Source organism: Carcharhinus amblyrhynchos, chromosome 11, assembly GCF_965287045.1.
Source record: "Carcharhinus amblyrhynchos chromosome 11, sCarAmb.v2.hapA, whole genome shotgun sequence".
NCBI classification, from domain to species: Eukaryota; Metazoa; Chordata; class Chondrichthyes; order Carcharhiniformes; family Carcharhinidae; genus Carcharhinus; species Carcharhinus amblyrhynchos.
The window spans coordinates 27979969-28001778 of record NC_137334.1 but is presented as its reverse complement, the minus strand read 5'-3'; the positions used below and the strand labels follow the sequence as shown (position 1 = coordinate 28001778).

Below are 21810 nucleotides of genomic sequence, written 5' to 3'. Positions count from 1 at the left end.
GCAAAAGTCCGAACTGAAGTCTGTTCCATGGGCATGATCTTATCGGTCGTTCATGCCACACCCTGCTGCAGTGAGGTTGGAGAATTTGATGCCCAGCTAAATCTCTGTTCACTGCAGTAGAATGGGAAAATCCCATTGGCATGAATGATGGTAACATTCCAGCCTATCTCTTTTTGACCTTGGTCGTCATCTGAATGAATCTGCAGCTGCATACCTATTTGTAATTTGGCACCAATTAGCACTAAACTAACAGTCAGTTAGAGGGAAATGTTACAGCCACTATGGGGAACTGATTGCCACACTGATGAAAGAGATATAAATCAAAGTATTGAGTATAAGAGTTGGAATGTTATGGTGAGGTTGTATAAGACATTGGTGAGGCCGAATTTAGAGTGTTATGTGCAGTTTTAGTCACCTAATTACAGGAAGGATATAAATAAGGTTGAAAGAGTGCAGAGAAGGTATACAAGGATGTTGCCGAGACTTAAGAAACTGAGTTACAGAGAAAGGTTGAATAGGTTAGGACTTTATTCCCTGGAGCTTAGGAGAATGAAGGGAGATTTAATAGCGGTGTATAAAATTATGATGGGTATAGATACAGTGAAAGAATAACAGGCTTTTTCCACTGAGGCTAGGGGAGAAAAAAACTAGAGGACATGGGTTAAGGGTGAAGGGGGCAAAGTTTAAAGGGAATATTGGTGGGGCGGCTTCTTCACACAGAGAGTGGTGGGGGTGTGGAATGAGCTGCCAGATGAAGTGGTGAATGCAGGCTCACTTTTAACATTTAAGAAAAACTTGGACAGGTTCATGGATGAGAGGGGTGTGGAGGGATATGGTCCAGGTGCAAGTCAGTGGGACTAGGCAGAAAAATGGTTCGGCACAGACAAGAAGGGCCAAAATGCCCGTTTCTGTGCTGTAATGTTCTATGGTTCTATGGAAAGCAAAGTTCAGGTGTACCATTGGAACAGTGTTCAGTGACCGTTAACCTATGCATAACTTCAAGCAAGAGAATTTGATGCTTTCCAAACACTGGCTCCTTCACTTAGATAAAGCAAAACAAAATGTTCAATCCTGTTTTTTATATTAGTAACAAATGCAGAACCAGTTATTTAAAGTGATTTATTGCAAAAACTATTTTGATAATCTAAAATTTAATTATACCCTATATTAGTCGTAATTTAGTATAAAAATCATGCTGCATTGAAACTTACATCAAGAGGCTGGAGGATATGAAGGTGGATCAGGCACACTATTAGCTTTACTCGGATATCGATGGGAACGGTTTCTGGGATCTGACAGTTGTACGTAATATCTATGATCCAAAAAAAGATAATCATTTGATTTGAATTCTCTTCATCACAGTTTCTTTTCTTCTCCACACTCCATTTTTCATTACTTTCTCTCCATTTCCAATACCTGAGCAACATACTTTAGAAAAAGGCCAATGCTGCAAAAAGAGCTGATATATTCCCAGGCTATTAATAATATCGTGACCACCTGGCTCTTCAAAATGGCCATGAGTGACTTACCCTCTAGCCTTCTTCCACTTCTGATCAAAACTGGAAACTTACTACATGGAGAATTAAGACATGCTGATAAATTGCGCTTCAATTCACTGGCATCTTAATGCATCTTTCTTATCACCCCTAATATTTTCATGGCTTAATGTCTATCCCTTTGACTCCCCCTTTATTGTATTCCTAGCCTCCATTATGTAAAGTACATGCAGACCTTTTCTATATTAAAGGCACTATATAAATAGAAGTTGGTGCTTAACTCGCAGAATATTTTTGCCTGGCTCTCCAAGACACTTAAAGAGCTCTATTATTTTCAAAACTCAGCAAACATCTGGATTTCCATGCATTTCATTGGTGATTTTGCATTATGGCTATTGTAAATACAGGGTTAAAACGGTACCAAGATTCTTGACATTTTCTGTACAAGGAAAACAGAACAACTTTATTGTTAACTCACATAAAGCTTCACACAAAAAGTCAAATTATCTTTGTAGAAGTGTTATGTATGATAATGACACGTCTCAACTAGAAAATGTGTACAATTTTATGTAAGAAACAGTTGTACTTAAAATAGCGCCTTTTATAGAAATGCACTGTATGCAAAACATAAACTGTATGTGCTGTAACCACATTATTAACAAGTGCTATGGGGACATTGAAGGAAAGCTAAGTAATAGGGGGAAACAGATCTCATTCTTTAAACATTAAGGATATTTTAAATGTTTAAGTTTTAAAGTTCATTTATTAGTGCCAGTGAGCAAGATGAGGAAATGGAATCTTCCCACTTCAGGCACCCAGTGTCAGCATTAAGCACTGTCAAGTCAGATACAGCACAGCTAGGTGTAAAGTTTCCTCCACTCTTTCAACAACACAGTGACATGGTAGCATGGTGGTTAGCACTGCTGCCTCAAAGTACCAGGAACCTTGGGTGACTGTGAAGTTTGCACATTTCCCCTTGACTGCATGGATCCCCTCCAGTTGCAACAGTTTCCTCCCACAGTCCAAAGATGTGTGAGTCGGTTGATCGACCATGCTAAATTGCCCCTTAGAGTCAGGGAATTAACAGGGTGAATACATGGGATACAGCCTGGGTGGGACTGTTGTCACTGCAGGCTTGATGGGCTGAATGGCTTCCTTCTATACTGTAGGGATTCTACGAACACTACTCAGCCCTAACATCAGAGGAGCATTACACACTGACAGTTTCCCCCATTTCCCACACCATCAATCCTATGGGCTCCAATCTATATATCCAATGTCCAAAGGAGTTGGCCAATTTGTGCTGAATTGGGAACATTTTGTGCAATCGGTCCCATGTTCATTAATTATCAGGAGATTCATTCCACTTTGGACCTTTGCTGTCAGCAGAAAGAGGAGGCAGTCATCCTCAAGTTAGATATAAACAAGATAGCTATGGTGAAAGGCAAGTGCAATCACATTGCACCATTTAACAATAATTTAGATGTGTATAGCATTAGAGTACCAGAACAGTAACCCCACAGTATGTTATGAAGCCCAACTAGACCCCAACAGCTTTTTTTTTAATTTTGGCATTGGTGAGAGGAAAAGGTGTTTCACTCCAGGTGACTAGGAAGCTGTTTTCACAACAAACTTTATATAATTACAGTTTAACTATAGCAAATGGATTAGCCTGGAACACCTAGATTACAAGGACACCTACATCAGACTCCTATTTATTGACCACAGCTCAGCCTTCAATGCTATTATTCCCAGGAAATTCATCTCCAAACTCCATGGCCTGGGCCTCCGCACCTCCCTCTGCGACTGAATTCTGAACTTCCTAACTCACAGACTCACAGTAAGGACAGGCAACAACACCTCCTCCACGATCATCCTCAACACTGGTGCCCTACAAGGCTGTGTTCTCAGCCTGCTACAATGCTCCTTATACACCAATGACTGTGCAGCCAAATTCTCCTCCAATTCGATTTTCAAGTTCGCTGATGACGCCACGGTAGTGGGCCGGATCTCAAACAATGACAAGACAGAGTACAGGAATGAAATACAGAATCTGGTGAACTGGTGTGGCAACAATAACCTCTTGATGTCAGCAAAATGAAGGAGATTGTCATCGACTTCAGGAAGCATAAGAGCCCCTGTCTACATCAATGGGGACAAAGTAGAAAGGGTCGAGAACTTCAAGTTCTTATGTGTCCAGATCACCAACAACCTGTCCTCATCCTCCCCTAACGATACTATAGTTAAGAAAGTTCATCAATGCTTCTACTTTCTCAGAAGACTAAGGAAATTTGGCATGTCAACTACAACTCTCACCAACTTTTCCAGAAGCACCATAGAAAGCATTCTTTCTGGTTGTATCACAGTTTGGTACAGCTCCTGCTCTGCCCAAAGCTGCAAGAATCTACAATAGGTTGTGAATGCAGCCCAATCCATCACGCAAACCAACCTCCCTTCCAGTGACTCTGTCTATTCTTCCTGCTGCCTCAGCTAAGCAGCCAGCATAATTAAGGATCCCACAAACTCTGGACATTCTCTCATACACCTTCTTTCTTCGGGAAAAAGATACAAAAGTCTGAGGTCACGTACGAACTGACTCAAGGACAGCTTCTTGCTGTCAGACTTTTGAATGGACTTACCTTGCATCAAGTTGATCTTTCTCTATACCCTACCTATGACTGTAACACTACATTCTGCACTCTTTCGTTTCCTTCTCTATGAATGGTGGATTTTGTCTGTGTAGCGCACAAGAAACAACACTTTTCACTGTATAATATATGTGGCAATAATAAATCAAATCAAAACTTAACTTTTACCAATTCAAATACTTAAAACATGTTCAGATAAAATTCTTAACTGCTAACTTATTTCTATTAGTTCTAATTCATAGACTCATAGAATCCTTACAGTACAGAAGGAGGCCATTTGGCCCATCAAGTCAGTACCGATCACAATCACACCTCGGCTCTATTCCCATAGTTCTCATTTACCCTGCTAATCCCCCTGATACTAGGGTTAATTTAGCACGGCCAATCAACCTTTGGATGTTCAAGCAATATTTCTCTTATAGACTTAACACCCCTCCTTAAAATCAGTTAGAAAACTCCCAGGCTTACGTGCTTCTATTTGTTAACAATCCTACAGCCTTTGAACACTTCTGGTGAGGGAGACAACTTTCGTTTGACAGCCTCAAACAGCAGCTTCCAGAGAGAGAGAGAGAGACAGACAGACAGACAGAAAGAGACCCACTCTTGCTTCTTTAAGGACCAGGCATAAACTGAATGCTTTAAGATCAAAGAGAACTATGTGTTCTCCCTGCAAGCAATTACATGACTCTGCCTGTCAATCAATCTCAATAAAGCCCTACTCTGAAACTCCAGAGCAAAAATCAAAATAAATAAAATTGCAATTAACTCGGATTAAAACAAACACATCCCTAGCTAAAATCAATCATTAGCCTGCATTCTCAGCATTGAGCTACCTGGTGCAGACAAATCAGCACTGTGTAAAAGAGCTGAATTTTAAACATGCCATTTACAAGGAACATGATATAAATACATTTCTTAAAGACACAGTATCACCACAACAGTGCCTTTAACATAACAAAAATCCCAAGTTGGATCACTGAAACATTATAAAACAAAATATGTTATGGAGCCACATAGAGAGATATTAGATCAGATGACCGAAAGCTATATTAAAGAGTTAAGTTTAAAAGAGTGTCTTAAAGGAGAAAAGGTTTAGGAAATAAATTATAAGCTCAGGACCCAGAAGTCTAAAGGCATACCCACCAATGGTTGAGCAAGTAAAATTCAAATACTCAAGAGGCCAGAATTAAATTAACACAAGAATTTGTAGGGCTGGACACTGGCTTCAATCTTCTCAAAATATAATCCAGTTCACTAGTACTTTTATCTACGAGCTTTAAACTTTCATAGCCTATCAGAAGCCATTTACAGTGCAATACAGTTTTACCTTCTGTAGTTTCCTCTGAAAGATCTTGTTTTATGGCAATCTTTTCGACTACAACTTCAGTAAACTTAGTTATAATCTATGCAACAAAAAGAAAATTAGAACAATTCAATGAAGAATAAATAAAACTTCATCAGAGGAATGATAAGATCTACAATTTACATGTCTTTATATCACACCAGAGATGTTCAAGAACTTGTCAGCAGCAATACAAAGAAGAATAGATGGGCACAGAAAGGGAAATTATTTTTTCTTTCGGAAAAGTGGGTGGCACGGTGTCACAGCAGTTAGTACTGCTGCCTTACAGTGTCAGGGACCCAGGTTCAATTCCAGCTGGGTGATTGTTTGGAGTTTGCACATTCTCCCCCATGTCTGCGTGGCTTTCTTCCAATTCCCTCCCACAGTCCAAAGATGTGCAAGTTGGGTGGATTGGTTGTGCAAAATTGCCCCTTAGTGTCCAAAGATGTGTAGGTTCAATGGATTAGCCATAGTAAATGTGCGAGGCTATAGAGATTGGGCTTGGGGGGTGGGTCTGGGTAAGACAGTCACTGCAACCTTAATGGCCTCCTCCTACACTGCAGGGATTCTATTCTATGGTAAAAAGGGGAGAGGAAGGAAGTAGTTACATTTTTAGCAGACATTCAGATGGAGAGAAATTTTAAAAGAAAATTTCAAAAGACTGAAATAATTGCACAAAGTGTAGTTTCAATGCAAAATCAGAGCGAGTGTGGCATACACAGTCAACTACAATTGGAACTCTGCAGACTGAGACAAAATGTGGCTCGTGAAGATTCCCCAAGGAGGGTGGACAAGGCCCTGGAGGGATTTGGAAGTTAAGAACAAGGTTATCAAAGTTAATTTGGTCAAATATAGGAAAATAGATGTCTTTAAGAGATGATTTAGGTGAGAAGAGTGTAAGACATTGCATACAAGAAGGCTACAGTGCTAAGTTAACTGGAGTTTATTAAGACTGTACGTGATGAACTTGGTAAAAAGGACACTGGAGAAATAAGCCCATGAATTGAGGGTGTCATGCACAAAAACTTTATGCAGCAGTGAGATTTAAGAATTAGCAGTATGCTGAAGTTGATGGACTGGATGTGGGCTTGAAAGCTTAGCTCAGAGTAAAGTAGAATGCAAAGATTATCTCCCACCACGTTCACTATGATAGGGAGGTTTATGCAAATCAATCAAAGGCATTTTGATGCTGGAGAGATTTCAGCTTTAAAATTTTGACTAAACCAAAGACTTGATGTCAAATAGTTAGACAAAGGTGGTCACAATTAAATACGGTGGAATATCAGACCATTCAAAATTGAGCTATAGTTTTAATCTCGGTATAAGATTAATTTGAATGAAAGCTTGATTGCCATACATACATGTAAAAAGGTGCAGCTCATACAATTCAAGAAACAAGCTTTGATTATAATCAAAATATTTATGCAAATAAAGATATCTCATGTTAGATAATATCGACGGATTATGCTGTTGATCAGTCAATACATAGGAATCCACATGATCTGGTCATGGAATTTTGATATCTTTTCCTTCAATGACAACTTAAGATTGAAGTGCTCTTGATAAATTACTTGAGATTCTGGATGGCTTCTCAAGATTTCAGTGTGCAATAGGCTTTCGTCCGCAAGGTCTCTTTCACATAGGAGCTTGACTTGATGTACATAACACGAGGAGGTTATGCAAGTTAACTGAAAGGGATGAATGGCACTTTCGTTGTTTATAACCAATAAACAGGCTGAGATGTAAAGCAAAATACTTACAATTTTATGTAAAGACTCTGCTTGAGCAATTCAGCAACCAGGTAAATTGGGTGAGAAGAAATAAAATAATTTCCATTGTGACTTACTGACCGAACTTTAGTTATATTGCAAAATACAGAAGTGACTCTTTAGCTTTACCTGTTTTAATAGGTATCTTACCACTTAAACACATATAGTTTAAGTCCAGTTTATTGGAAATCTGACTCAGTGCTGAAGTCTGGAGTCAAATAGATGGAATGGGATATATGCACAGAGAAAGCATTAGTTGCTCATAAATGCCTTACCTCTAATGTTTTATCATACTGTTTGCTTGACAGATACAATTCAGCTGCCATATTAACATCCTCAGCAGAAACCAGGCTTTGATGTTTGCCGAGAGCCTCTTCCATCACACCAATAGCTGACGTAATATCGTTAGTTTCATAATAGCTCCTGAAAATATATATTTACAGTTTTATTTACAAATTAAAAATCTAGGGTGTAATTTTCTGATCATGCCCACCCCAAGAGCAGAAATTCCTGATCAACAGACCTTTAAACAATTGGTGAAACTTTCTGTCCTGTCCATGATAATTCCCTTGGTGGGTGGGACAGACAAATTTACCTCTTAGTTCATAAATCAATGCTCTTCAAATTAAAAAATGTAATCAAACATCAACTCCAATAAGAAAGGTGTGTGATGTGGTTGTGATGGGGTCATGACTCAGATTCATTTCAATCGTAATGTTTCATTGAATATAATTCCTGAGACTAAATTGTAAAGTGGTTATAAGACGATAAAAGAACGTTAGTGTGAGAATTCCTTTTTTAAAATTGCTGCTTCCAGCTTAATATAGGTGAGGTGCAGGTCAGGAATTGATGCCAGACTCAAAAGCAGATTGAAGAAAGGGTTAGAGGTTATCTGTGCTAAATGAGAATTGCAACAGGTGTGTCTCAAACCAGTAGAGGACAGATGCAGGTTCAGTTGTGTGGAAGCAAAGGAACAGCTGACAGGAAAAGAATGTATATGGTCAACAGAAAAGGGAGTGAGTGCAACCTCATGCAGGAAACAAAGGAAGGACTTTAGGACAAGAAGCAACGGGTGTGGAGGCAAGAGAAGTAGCAACACCATAAGAGGAAAAGATGGAAAATCAGGACATTTTCCTTTGGCCTTAGGGGAAAGGTCCACACATGCAAATTTATGCAGTTTCTAACAAGCATGAGTGAGCTCAACTGATGATCTTAAATTAGCTGTTGTGTCTTCTTAGCTTCCCACTGTCAAAAATACATTTACTATTTCACATTCTCATGTGGTTCCCCTGAATACACGTCACATAAAAGGTCAATAAGGGGTCGTTTATTTAGCAAAGTGGAGTAGTACTATACTAAAATTAGGTGGGCAGGTAGATCAATGTACTTGTTGAAGAAATCAAAGATCCATAAGTTGTGAAAACTTACTTTAGTAAGAAGTCTCACAACACCAGGTTAAAGTCCAACAGGTTTATTCGGTAGCACAAGTCACAAGCTTTCGGAGCGCTGCCCCTTCATCAGGTGACTGGGAGTCGCGTTCACAAATAGGGCATATAAAAACACAAACTCAATTTACAAGATAACGGTTGGTATGCAAGTCTTTAGAGATAATCAAGTCTTAAAGGTACAGACAATGTGACTGGAGAGAGTTAAGCACAGGTTAAAGAGATGTGTACTGTCTCCAGCAGAACACTCAGCGAGATTTTGCAAGCCCAGGCAAGTCATGGGGGTTACAGATAGTGTGACGTGAACCCAAGATCCCTGGGCGTCCTCATGTGAGCGGAACTTGGCTATCGGCTTCTGCTCAGCGATTCTGCATTGTCGTGTGTCGTGAAGGTCGCCTTGGAGAATGCTTACCGAAGATCAGAGGCTGAATGCCTGTGACTGCTGAAGTGCTCCCCAACAGGAAAAGAAAACTCTTGCCTGGTGATTGTCAAGCGGTGTTCACTGAAACATCTCTTTAACCTGCGCTTAACCCTCTCTCCAGTCACATTGTCTGTACTTTTAAGACTTGATTACCTGTAAAGACTCGCACTCCAACCATTACCTTGTACATTGAGTTTGTGTTTTTATATGCCCTGTTTGTGAACACAATTCCCACTCACCTGATGAAGGAGCAGCGCTCCAAAAGCTTGCAGCTTGTGCTACCAAATAAACTTGTTGGACATTAACCTGGTGTTGTGAGGCTTCTTACTGTGCTTACCCCAGTCCAATGCCAGCACCTCCACATCAAAACTTACTTTGCCATGTCTCTAGCCAGCTGCATGAAGTGCTCCCCATCAGTAGGTGGCAGAATGTTCAGGATGCGCCTATATCCATCCATAGCTAGCTTGTGTTCACCCAGTTGTTCATATAGGCTGCAACGTTCCCACAGATATCGGACATTTGTTGTGTCATATTTTATGGCTTCATATTAAAAACAAAGCAATTGTGTGCAATAAATATTTTTTACAGTTTACGATTACACATTTCAAACCATATTCCTCATAGCCATACAAGTCTGAACGTGTAATTCATGAATGACTTCCAAAATAATTAGGAATTGTGTATGATTTCAGCTTAACTTTTCCATGTTTCACCACACAAGTTGTTCAACAATTTTTCAGTAGGTTTAAGAGAGTTACAGAAATTAGATTCACACAGATACAAAAATTTTGTAGAACTTATTGAATACATCAAAATACCTTTAGTAAATTTAACAGAAATTAAATACATTCTTATCCCTGTCTTTAGATTATTGTTCTAAAACTTAACCATCCTATCAAGCAAAAATGAAGAAATCCTGATTTTCATGCAATTTCATTTTCACAAAGACAGGTTTGCAGAATTACAAAATGGTCACACCAAGTATAGCAATGATCTGCTTCCAGAAATGCAAGCAGAGCAATGGGCAATGTGAGGATTTTCTACATTTAATAAAAACAAATCACTTCAGAAGAGCTAGGATTATAAGTTTGATTGCTATTGACTTGGAGCTCAGGACCATAAACCCTGCAATTGAAAACTGCTGTCAGAAAAATGAATAATGATGCCGCATGAAGGATTTAGAAGTACCTCGTCAGACACATGGGAAGGTCTGAATTTGCGGCAGTCCGAACAAAGCCGGTCATCAAAAATAATTTTAATAGCCATGTACAATAGTATAATTTTAAAAATCTAGTCATATATTTCCAATATCCAAAATGACAACCTTTAATATTCAAAGATTTATTATTTTAAAAAAAGTGTTAGTTCTAATGCTGAAAGTTAGTAAACTGTGCACAAATCTGCCATAAAAAAATGTACAACTCTAAAGCATTTACAACGGCTGTAATGGATATTAGGCTTTACTCAAGTATCTATGATGGTGGGGAACCTCAAGAAATTGAGCAAGATCAAGATTCAGCAAGATCATCTGGTTGGCACCTTTGACTAAAAGCCTTATGAAAATACGTCAGCTTCATTTCTTGCAGTTACTTGCTGAGTTCCATATGGTTGAAGATGGTATGTTCTTTCCTAAAGCTTCCTTCACAAATTAGCTATCTGGTTCTCCACTCTGTCCCAAACTGAACGTAGTGGAGACAGAGCTTCCCTCCACGTTGGTGGCCATGGGACTATTGTCCTCGGCATTGACTTTGGACACAATGAGGTCTTGTCAGATATAAGCAAAACACAAAGGATTAACCTGCTTGACCATGTTTTCAGCCACTCAACTTCTTTCAGACATGTTAGTCTATGATTACATTGTTAAAAGTGACTACTGCACAGTTTTGCCTTCGCTGTGAAGGCATCCTTCAGTGTGTTGTATGACACTGCCATCATGATGAACAGGACAGCTCAAAAATCCAGCAGCCCAAAACTAGCTATCTCTGAGATTGCAGTGACCATCAACAACAGCAGAATTGTACACCACAACAATCTGTAGCTACGTGGCCCAGCATATCCCCTGATCTGTGATCATAATCAACCCTGGTTCAATCTGGACTGTGGAATAAAATACGTGAAGCAGTACCAGACAACATACAGAATGAGGTGCAGTCCCAATAATGCTGCTCCAATACCTGCTAAGGAACTAAGGCAGCATGCAGGATTGGCTCAAGGTTAATGTTCTGATCTCACCGATGTACCCAGCAATGATAAAATAAAAGTCTGGGAAATTGGCTAATTAATGTCACTGTAGGGGTGTATGTGCGTGTGTGTGTGTGAGACTACATCAGGCCGTTCATCAACTGTAAAGTGAAGTGAGTCTCCCAACTGGATACCGTGTTGGTAAAGCGAGCTTTGCAAGTTTGACTGGAATTACCTCAGCCACAATCAGTGTGTGTGTTTGAGTCAGTGGGAATAGGTTGACCAAATTCTGTACTATTGTTTATAATTGAGTGGTTGTTAGTCTGATGGAGGGCATTAAATAATTAAACACACAGTGCATGAAGACTAATAAATTCCTTTTCCTAAGGGGCATTATTCACGCAGTTATGTTTTAATGATAACCTAGTAACTTTTGCGGCTCTTGTTTTGGCGCTCGCCCATAAATTATTTGGTTTTTTGACTACAATTTCACAATTTATCATGATGGGATTTGAGTCATTGGGTTGCTAATCTGGGACCAAAAACTGAGGGCAGAAGTAGTCATTCCTTCCAATTTCCATCCAAGACATAAACTTACAATACCTTTTGAATAGCAGAAAATAGCCTGCTTGATATTGTCTTGCTCAAGAGACATTTCAGCCAATTTCACCCATTCCTCTGGGTCACTTGGGTTCAGGTGAGCTGCAATCAGTCCAAATTGTAATGATTTCTCCATGTCTCCTTGATCTTCATAAATCATTGCAAGTGTAGAAAAGGGTTCATATGCAAGAGGAGCTATAAAGAAGCAAACAAAGTAATTAAATGTTGTATCAAAAATGAGAATGTTTTGATGAACTTTTTCCACCTCTGTGCTAAGTACTCTATTACAGCAAACTATTCACAACATCGTCAATCTTCTTGCAATCCAAATGTTTAAACACCAGATCAATTATTTTAGTTAATCTCTATCCAGATTATATTTGAAGGACCTTAGTGAAATAACCAGAATATAACGCAGATTGGAAACAAATGGGAGATGGGTGATTGGGATTTGGTTCAAGTTAGGAGCTGAGGATTTTGAATAAGCTCAGGTTTATATAGGTTTGAAAACAGGATGCCAGCCAGGAGAGCATGAGAAAAATCAAGTATCCATGCTAACAAAGGCATGGATTAAGGTTTCAGCAAAAAATGAGCTAAGACAAGAGTGTAGGCCAACGATGTTAAAGTGTAAATAAGGAGCCTCAGAGATGAAGCAGATGTGGTCAAAAGCTCGCCCTGGTGTCAAATGCAACACCAAAGTAGAAAAAAGTCTGAGGCACCCTAAGAGAATTGCCCTGATAGTAAAGGCATACGGACAGCAGTAAGGAAGGATCTTGGCTGTGAAGATCAGATGTAGAACCAGCACGCCTAGACATTGGGCATAACAGAGGTCAAAAAATCACCACAGGAAAAGCACTGGAGACATTTAAAAGATGGGGGAGGATTCACAGGTATTCTAACAGTAGTTAAACCACTGGACAGAGCACTAAGCAATAAATAATTGGCGTTTACAATAAACACAATGCAATGATCTTCATGCTGACTGAGCAAACCAGATTGGCAAAGGAAAGCCCAAATATGAGTTTGTAAAATTCTTTGGCAACAGTTTCCTGGAACACCGAAACAAAATGTTGCGGAATAAATGATGGGTGAAGTTATTATAGATGTAGCATTTTGTAATAAAGCAGGGTTAATTAGTAATCCCATTGTAAAAGATCTGCTAAGGAAAATGGTCACAATACAACTGAATTCATACTAAGTTTGAATGCAATATACTCCAATTGTAGAGAAGAATCTTGGGCAGAACTTTACAGCAGCCCACTAATGGGTTTTCAGGCAGGAGAACTGTAAAATTCACTAGGTGGTTTATCCACTGCGCTCCTCTGCCTTGTTCACAATTTTATGTGGAGTAGGTGACATAAGAGTCACTGCATGCGTGACTTCAACTTTGAAGCTGGTGGGAGTTCAGAGGCAAGGTGGGGGAGTTCAGCGGCAAGGTGGGGGAGTTCAGCCACTCGTGTCATGAACAGGACGCCTCCACTAAGGGTTCCTTTTCCACGTGCCCTCCTCCACCCTCTCCACACTTACTTGCTCCTGACCTCTGGTACTTAGAATCTGGAGGCTGTTTCTAGTCCCAGTCCTGGCCACTGCACTACTGAAATACAAAGCCGCTAGCCCAATCAGGACTTTTGCCTGATTAATGGTCAGATGTCCTGTGTCCAGCCAATTCACATTCCTTGGAGCATTAAATGGCATTGAGGCTACTGTAATCTGCAGGAATGCATTTCCCATCAACACTCCAAGTGACAGGGAGGAAATCCTGCCATCCAAGAAATCCTGCCCTTAAACTTGAACAAAGCAAATATCATGGATTTGAGGGGTGAACTGGTAATGTTGATTGGGTAAATAGGCCAAACTGTATGGCAGTAAATTGTCAATAAGAAATATTTAAAGAAATTATTCCAAAGTTTCAAGAAAAATCCATGAAAAAACAAAATGTCAGCCAGAAACAGTTAAGGATAGTATTAGATTAAAAGAGATTAATAATATTGTATATATCACAGAATCATAGAAACCCTACAGTACAGAAAGAGGCCATTCGGCCCATCGAGTCTGCACTGACCACAATCCCACCCAGGCCCTACCTCCATATCCCTACATATTTTACCCACTAATCCCTCTAACCTATACAACTCAGGACACTGAGGGGCAATTTTAAGCATGGCCAATCAACCTTACCTGCACATCTTTGGACTGTAGGAGGAAACCGGAGCACCCAGAGGAAATCCACGCAGACACGAGGAAAATGTGCAAACTCCACTGTTTGTAGTATAATTGTAATATAATTGTAGTAAGCCTGAGGGCTAATAGAGTTTTAGAAACCAGCAAATGGCAACCACAAAGTTAATTAAGAGGCAAAAAACGCAATGAGTAAACTCACCAGAAATGTGAAAACTAATTGTTAGACTTTTGCAAGTACACAGAAAAGTGATCAGCTAAAGTAAATGTTGGTCCCTTAGAGACAGTGACAGGAGGAATTATCGTGGGAAATGAGAAAATAGTAGACATGCTGAAAAAATATTTTTTTCAGTAGAAAACACAAATTACATACCCGAAAGAGAGGCTAACAAGAGTGATGAACTTGAGGTAATTAATATCACTAGAGAAAAAGCATTGGAGAAACTTAAAGAATTAACATTCAAAAAAAAAGTCCCCAAAACCTAATGGTCTACATTTCAGTGACTTAAAAGAGACAGGCTGCAGAGATAGTGGATGTACTGGTTATGATTTTCCAAAATTCTCTAGATTCTAGAACAATCCCAACAGATTGGAACTTATGATCAGGCTGATTCAACATGGTTTTATAAAAGGGAAATCATGCTTGACAAATTTATGAAGAGTTGCTTCTTGATGTAAACAGTAGGATAAAGGGATATCATTAGATGTAACATATTTAGATTTCCAAAAGGTATTCAATAAGGTGCCACACAAAAAGTTAATATGCAAGATAAGAGCTCATGGAGTTGGGGGTAATTTATTAGTACAGATAAAGCATTGGTTACTGACAGGCACTCAGGGAACAGAGTAGAAATAAACAGCATTTTCAAGTTGGCAGCAAGGATCATGCCAGATCAGGTCCATGTAATATAAGGCGTGAGAACAAAAAGAGGCTGCAGAAATATAGTTGGGTTAAGTGAACAGGCAACACGTTGGCAGATGGAGAAGTATGAGTTTATACACTTTGGTAGGAAGAATGAAAAGTAGAATTTTTTTTTAAACCCTTTAACTTCTAAATGTTGAAGTTCGGAGAGACTTAGGTGCATTTGTACAAGGAACACAAGCACCCTGGCATAGGGTGCTGAAGCAATTTCCTTCTGAAGCAATTCAGAAGGAAATAGCATCTTGGCCATTATTACAAGGGATTGGAGTACAAGAAAAAAAAATTGTTGCAGCAATTGTATAGGCCATTGGTGAGACCACATCTTGAGTTCAGTGCACAGTCTTGGTCTCCATATGCAAGGAAGGATATATTTGCCTCGGAGATGATACCATAAAAGTTTCACTGGAATAGGATGAGAACAGGACAAGGTATCATATTATTAAGCACTTTAAGCTTTATAACATGATACTTTGAACAGAGCAACACAACTAACTCCCCACAATCACTCCAGCCACCCAACCTGACCATCCTGTCTCTGACCCAACTGTTCACTCTGACCCAACTACCCATTCGCTCACTCATCCGTCAATAATGTACACTTATTCATTAAAAAAAAAAGAGAACTTAAAAAAACTTACCTTTTTTCAACTTGGGCAGCACGATGGCACAGTGGTTAGTACTGCTGCCTCACAGCGCAGGAACCGAGGTTCAATTCCCACCCTGGGTCACTGTCTGTGCAAAGTCCACACATTCTCCCCATGTCTGCGTGAGTTTCCTCCAGTCTCCTCCCACAGTCCAACAGGCATGCTGGTTAGGTGCATTGGCCATGCTAAATTCTTACTCAGTGTACCCGAACAGTTACCGAGGTATGGCAACAAGGGGATTTTCACAATAACTTCATTACAGTGTTAATGTAAGCCTACTTGTGACTCTAATAAATAAACATTTTAGTGCCATAAAAACGAGGCATGTCCTCTTCCCTATATATTTGCCTGCACATGCTGGACTTACCTAGAAAGGCTCCGCTGGCCCCCTTCTGCTTCAGCTGGGAATCAAAAGTCTCGGCTGAGAAAGGGACAGTTGTATCAGGGTGCAAGGAACTTCACAGGCAATGGTAATGCCCAGAGTATTATTGCTGGCCAGAAGATCTGGGCCAAGAGTAGTTGTGGAAATCTCTCAATTAATTCTAACAATTCACTGATTAATGGCAACATTTTAAATTCATTAGTAAAAATAGAAATTGCTGAAACTATTCAGTCCAGCAGCATCTAAATGACTTTTCATCAGAAGGCAGCTCCTCACCACCTTTTCAAAGAGCATTTAGGGATGAGAAACAAATGCTGGACTTGTTAGCTGAGCTTATATCACATGAACAAGTATAATTTAAAAATTCTGAATTCATATTTGGGTGTATCTTTTTTGATTTGAAGGTCTATAATTTTGCAGATGAAGATTTTGTCTTTAAGCATTCCTGTACCTTGTCTAATGATTTCCATACACATCATCACAGCTTCTTCTCGATCTCCACGTGCAAACCTGATATTAGCTTCTCCCATAAGACCTCTCAAAGCTTTAGGGAGTTTACTCCGAGGGCGCCTCTCCTAAAACGTTTGAGGGAATGGGGAGAAAGTAAGGCAAAAAAGGTAAAAGTTAAATTCTCAAGTCCTCATAGGTACCATATTTGTGTTCAAACACTATATTAAGTTTGAAACATTTTTAACACCTTTGAATGCTTGAACAAACATGAAATCCAGAGTATAACTAAGCGCATGAAACTCAATCCATGGTTATTCTAGATTGACAAATTGATGTACAAAACCATGAGGCAATTGTTATCTGAACAAATTCCCAAACTGTAATTCAAGGAGAAATTTCAAGTTAACAACAATACTTCAAAAAATTCCAAACTTTAAGTCTGAAATCATGTTTTTGTTAAATTCATTCGTAGGGCATGGGCATCGTTGGCTAACCAGCATTTATGACCCATCCCAAGTTGCCCTTGGAAGGTAGTTGAGAGTAAACCACATTGCTGTGGCTCTGGATTCACAAGTAGAGTACAGTAAAAAGTCTGACAACACCAGGTTTAAGTCCAACCGATTTACTTGATAGTAAACTCACAAGCTTTTGAGGTTTGCCCCTTCGTCAGGTGAATGGAGAGTTCTGGCCTCAGACAGAGCATATAAAGCACAGACAGTTTACAGATTACTGATTAGAATGCAAATCTTTACACCTAACCTGCTGTTCAAGTCCTAAAGTGGCTGACAATGTTGAACACTCCCAGTAATTTCTGTGGTTATTTGGAGTGTATTCCTTCTCCCCGTGTCTGCGTGGATTTCCTCCCACAGTCCAAAGACGTGTGAGTTAGGTGGATTGCCCATGCTCAATTGTCCCTTACTGTCAGGGGGACTAGCAAGGGTAAATGCGTGGGGTTATGGGGATAGGGCCTGGGTGGGATTGTGTCTATATTTTATAGAAAGGACTGTCAATCAATCATTCAGCTACAGGAACGCAACTTCCCACCCTCACTCTTGAATAACTTTATGATTTATTGAACTCTTCCTTTATATGAACTAGATTTGTAAATGGCATCACTCACTGAACATTATTCCCTGCATCAGAAGTTGATACTTCCCCAACTAACTAACTGGGCAGCAGTTTTGTCCAATCTTTCTCCGGACTGAAGGCCACCCACTGCCTCTCTTTTCCTTCAGCATTTCTCCCTGTCTCATTCCTCTAACTCTTTCATCCTAACCTGATCCCTTCTCTTACCCCTCCTCCTCACCTCTCACTCCTCCCATTCCCTAATCTTGCTTATTCTGCACAGTCTTCAAAAGATATATAAATGAATTATATAAATGTTTATATTTATAGTCTATAAATATACAGCAATCTCAACTGAACATTAAGATGCTTAGGTTTTGGATTTGTGGCTTATGACATTTTTGAAATCTCAATTAATTACTTCTGCTTAACAATTCATTTGTATCCGTTATTCTCCATATATTAGTATAACATCTGTCAAATGTCAGCTTTAGATTACTTATTGCTAACATTGATGTCACATTCATTTAAGCGAACACATGTGGCAGTTCCCCAGCAGCAGGGCAAGCAAGCCATACAAAATGCTGTAGACTTTGGTGGAACCGAAAGATCCCACCAGCGTCTGGAAAATCCCAGCTTTGAATGGATATTACCTTTACCTTATGGCATACTATTTAATCAATTTCATAAACCATTCACCGTAAAAACCATATTCTCGAGGCCTGAATCACTGACATGGAAATCTATAAAAAAAGTTAATGTAAATAACTGTTGTGCCAACTTAATTTAGATTACGCACGCTATTTTAAACCCTCACCTGCAGACAAGTACTTCCTTCAGCTTCAACAAACCAGACAACCACCATTTAACACAGTAATTAACAGCACTGTGAGTGTAGCTACAGCACATGGACTGCAGAAATTCAAAACAATAGTTCACCCCCACCTTCTCAAGGACAATTAGAAACGGGCAATAAATGCTGCTTTAGCTGGTAACACACTCAACCCGCAAACAAATAATAAAAGGACAACAAAGTCATTCTCATGTGACAGCAAACTGAACATAGTCTCCTTTCAAAATTATCTGCCATCGCACTGCCACATTCAAGACATTTCGCACAAACAAATCTGCAAAATAATTAGACAAATTTTCATTCTACTAAGAAAATATTCCAGGAAGGAAATGGACCTAAATTGATGATTTATTACAGGGTCATTTTTCTCAGAAAGTATTTCTTACACTCATTTCTTTGTGCTGAGCGCTATGACCTGCTCACCCTTTGCATTTTCTTGTGTTCTCGGTGTAGCTCCATTTCCAAGGCAAAAACCTCTCCAGCAGAGAGCTGTTCACTTTGTTCCTGTTCCTCCTCATCATCATCACTTACGTGATCACCAAACATTGAAGCGAAAACTCGATGAACAGACTTCCTGACACCATCAGACGTTTCTTCTGTAGAATAAATAATTGATAATTTTGTATCCATGTTTGTTTTAAAGAAGTTGAACATTCATAACGTTAAAGTAAAAACACAGTGATTAACAATTCATCGCTCCATGTATTTTATAACATGCATCAAACCTTTAGCCTTTACATGCTCCAAGAAACTGAGCTTCTTCACCCTTTTTCCATTTTCCTATCAGACTTATTCAGATATTATAAAATCACCTGCCACTCTACAGTGCTAAGACTATTTCAGTTTACAAATTACACTTCTGATGCCTCCTTTGCACCCAATCCAAGTCAGAGAAACCGTAGAAATTGGTTCAGGATTATTTCCTCCAACAGGCTGACACTTCATAACAAAAGTGACACTACAGAATAATTCTTTGGATGTCCTGAAGATGCGAAAGGTGCTATATATATGCGCAAGTTCTTTCTTGGACTTAAATGGTCTTGTATTTAATTTTAATAGCACTAGTCACAATCAAATATTTTATAATCATTGCATTATTCGACACAAGTAACATCCATTTAAGAGGGCTGCATAAATTTGTAAATGATTTATATCTGACACAAGTGTACTTCAGCTAATTATGGCTTCCTACTTCAAGTTTTAACTTCAGATTTTGCTACAAGACAGTTGCACTTTTCCTCCTCTGATAAAACAATCGATGTGGTTCTGAGGCTTGCTGGCGAATGAATATATTTATCAAGAAAGTGCGAGATGTCGTTATACTGAAAAGGTATTTTCATTGGAAACTGGGGAATTGTAGCTGAGGGGCTCAAAGTGCATTTAAGTGTCTATTAATGCAAGTTTAAACCACTTCTGTTCAACTTTGAAGTTTTAGCAACATAACAACAAATGACCTTCAGCAATGAGTATGCAGCACCAACATCAAAAACTGCTGTTTGATTCAACAGATGACAAACATACCTTCAGTTCAATCCAAGTTAAGAAAAATAATAATTAGAAAGGATATCTATGCTCAAATCAGAGGGACCAGGAGGTACATATTCACAAATCTTTGAAGGTGACAGAGCAAGTTGATTTGGCAGTTAAGAAAACATATGGGACAAGTGGCTTTGTAAATAGAGGCAGCGAATATAAAACATGGAAATCATACAAAATATTTACAAATTACCCTTAGTCCACAGCTTTTGTATTGTGCACAGTTCGGCACCACATTTTTAGAAGGGTATCAATGCTTTGGAGATGTTACACTACCTCGCTAAATATATTTAAGTCACGGGTAGATAGGTTTTTGATAGACAGGGGAATTAAGGGTTATGGGGAGAGGGCGGGTAAGTGGAACTGATCCACTTCAGATCAGCCATGATCTTATTGAATGGCGGGGCAGGCTCGAAGGGCTAGATGGCCTACTCCTGCTCCTATTTCTTATGTTACAGACGTTTTCCAGGATGAAATCAGGGACAGAGGATTTCAATTACATGGGCAGATTAGAGAGGGTGGGTCTCTTTTCCTTGGAAGAGGGAGGGTTAAAGAAAGAGTAGAGTAAGTATGAAGAAACTGTTTTCTCTGACAAGTGCATTGATAATCAGAGATCACAGATTTAAAATAATCCGCAAAGGCACTAGTGGAGAAGTGAGGAAAGATTATTTCACAGAAAGGGTGGAAAACACCATCCAGAAGGGTGGTGGAATCTGATTCATAGGAATTTACGAAAGGCAAATGAGCATGTATTTGAAGATAACTAATCTTCAGGGTTATGAGGTAAAAGATAAGGTGTAGGACTAACTCGGACAACTCTTTAAAACAATTGGTATTAGCAAAACCGGCTAAATAACCTCACTTTGTGTTAAAGGATTCTATAATATTAATGAATATGGAAGTACCTATGACATAGGACAGCTGAAATATGACATGATGGCTAAACAAATTAAAGGGACATATTACTGTGGGCAAGGTACACATGATGTAAAGTTCTTCCCCCATATCATTCCAGAAAAAAATTCTTCTGCCCAAAAGAAGAAACTGCCAATATTCTCTTTCTTCAGTTGTATACAGTACTAGAGATGTAAGAGATCCTGCATGGGGCATGGGGGGGAGCAATCTTCCCAAAAAATTGCTCTTACCAAACAAGCCTGAAAACATGGGTGTTTCACTTTTTTTCAGCAAGCTAACCTGCACAATTTCCCACTCTATCAATTTTTTTGGCAGTCGGGAGTTTCAAGTTGGCAGGGGGAAGGGGGTGCAGTGGAGCCTAAGCTCACCAGGGAAGCCGGCTGCAGACTGTTCAGTGCACCATTGTGCAGTCACCCCAAACTCCAAGTACACTGGGAGATCAACTTGCACAGTGGGCCAGAAAGATTGTGTCCATGGCGGTTGAATGGAAACAGGTTTACATGCATATCAGAAGGGCAGTAAGATCATTTGAGATGGGGGGGGGGGGGGGGGGGGGGGGGCTTGTTTTTAACTCCTCTATCACCTCACTCCTCCTTATGTCTTTTTTTTTAGCCCCACAACACGCAAGAAATCTGTGCCTATTTAATAATGGCCTTCTGAACATCGCTGATTTGAACTGCTCAATTATTGGTGGTACACTGCAAAAGACAATGTTACAATATGTAAAGACATAATTCGACATTGACTGGTGCAGATGTTAGAACTATCTTAAGGTTCTGTTTTCACACAGTTTATTCAGAATATTTATTTCTTGTCCTGGAACGTAGAAGGTTAAGAAGTGATTTGATTGAGGTTTGTAGGATATTGAAAATGATTGATCAGGTAGATTGGGTAGAAACTATTTCCACTGGTGCAGAGTCCAGGACCTGGGTATAAAACCTCAAAATCAGGGCCAGGCCATTC

General features: G+C 39.4%; 1 protein-coding gene across 1 annotated transcript in view; it reads right to left on the bottom strand.

The window, feature by feature from the left end:
* The window catches only part of gtf3c3 (general transcription factor IIIC, polypeptide 3), a 62158-nt gene that overhangs the window by 32169 nt on the left and 8179 nt on the right, over nt 1-21810 (bottom strand). The window contains exons 3-9 of the mRNA XM_080198793.1: nt 18820-18992; nt 16480-16603; nt 11906-12097; nt 9496-9661; nt 7531-7678; nt 5472-5547; nt 1212-1312 (exon numbers count right to left, since the gene is read on the bottom strand). Coding sequence (XP_080054919.1) covers nt 1212-1312; nt 5472-5547; nt 7531-7678; nt 9496-9661; nt 11906-12097; nt 16480-16603; nt 18820-18992 — 980 coding nt within the window. The remainder of the gene's footprint in view (nt 1-1211; nt 1313-5471; nt 5548-7530; nt 7679-9495; nt 9662-11905; nt 12098-16479; nt 16604-18819; nt 18993-21810) is intronic.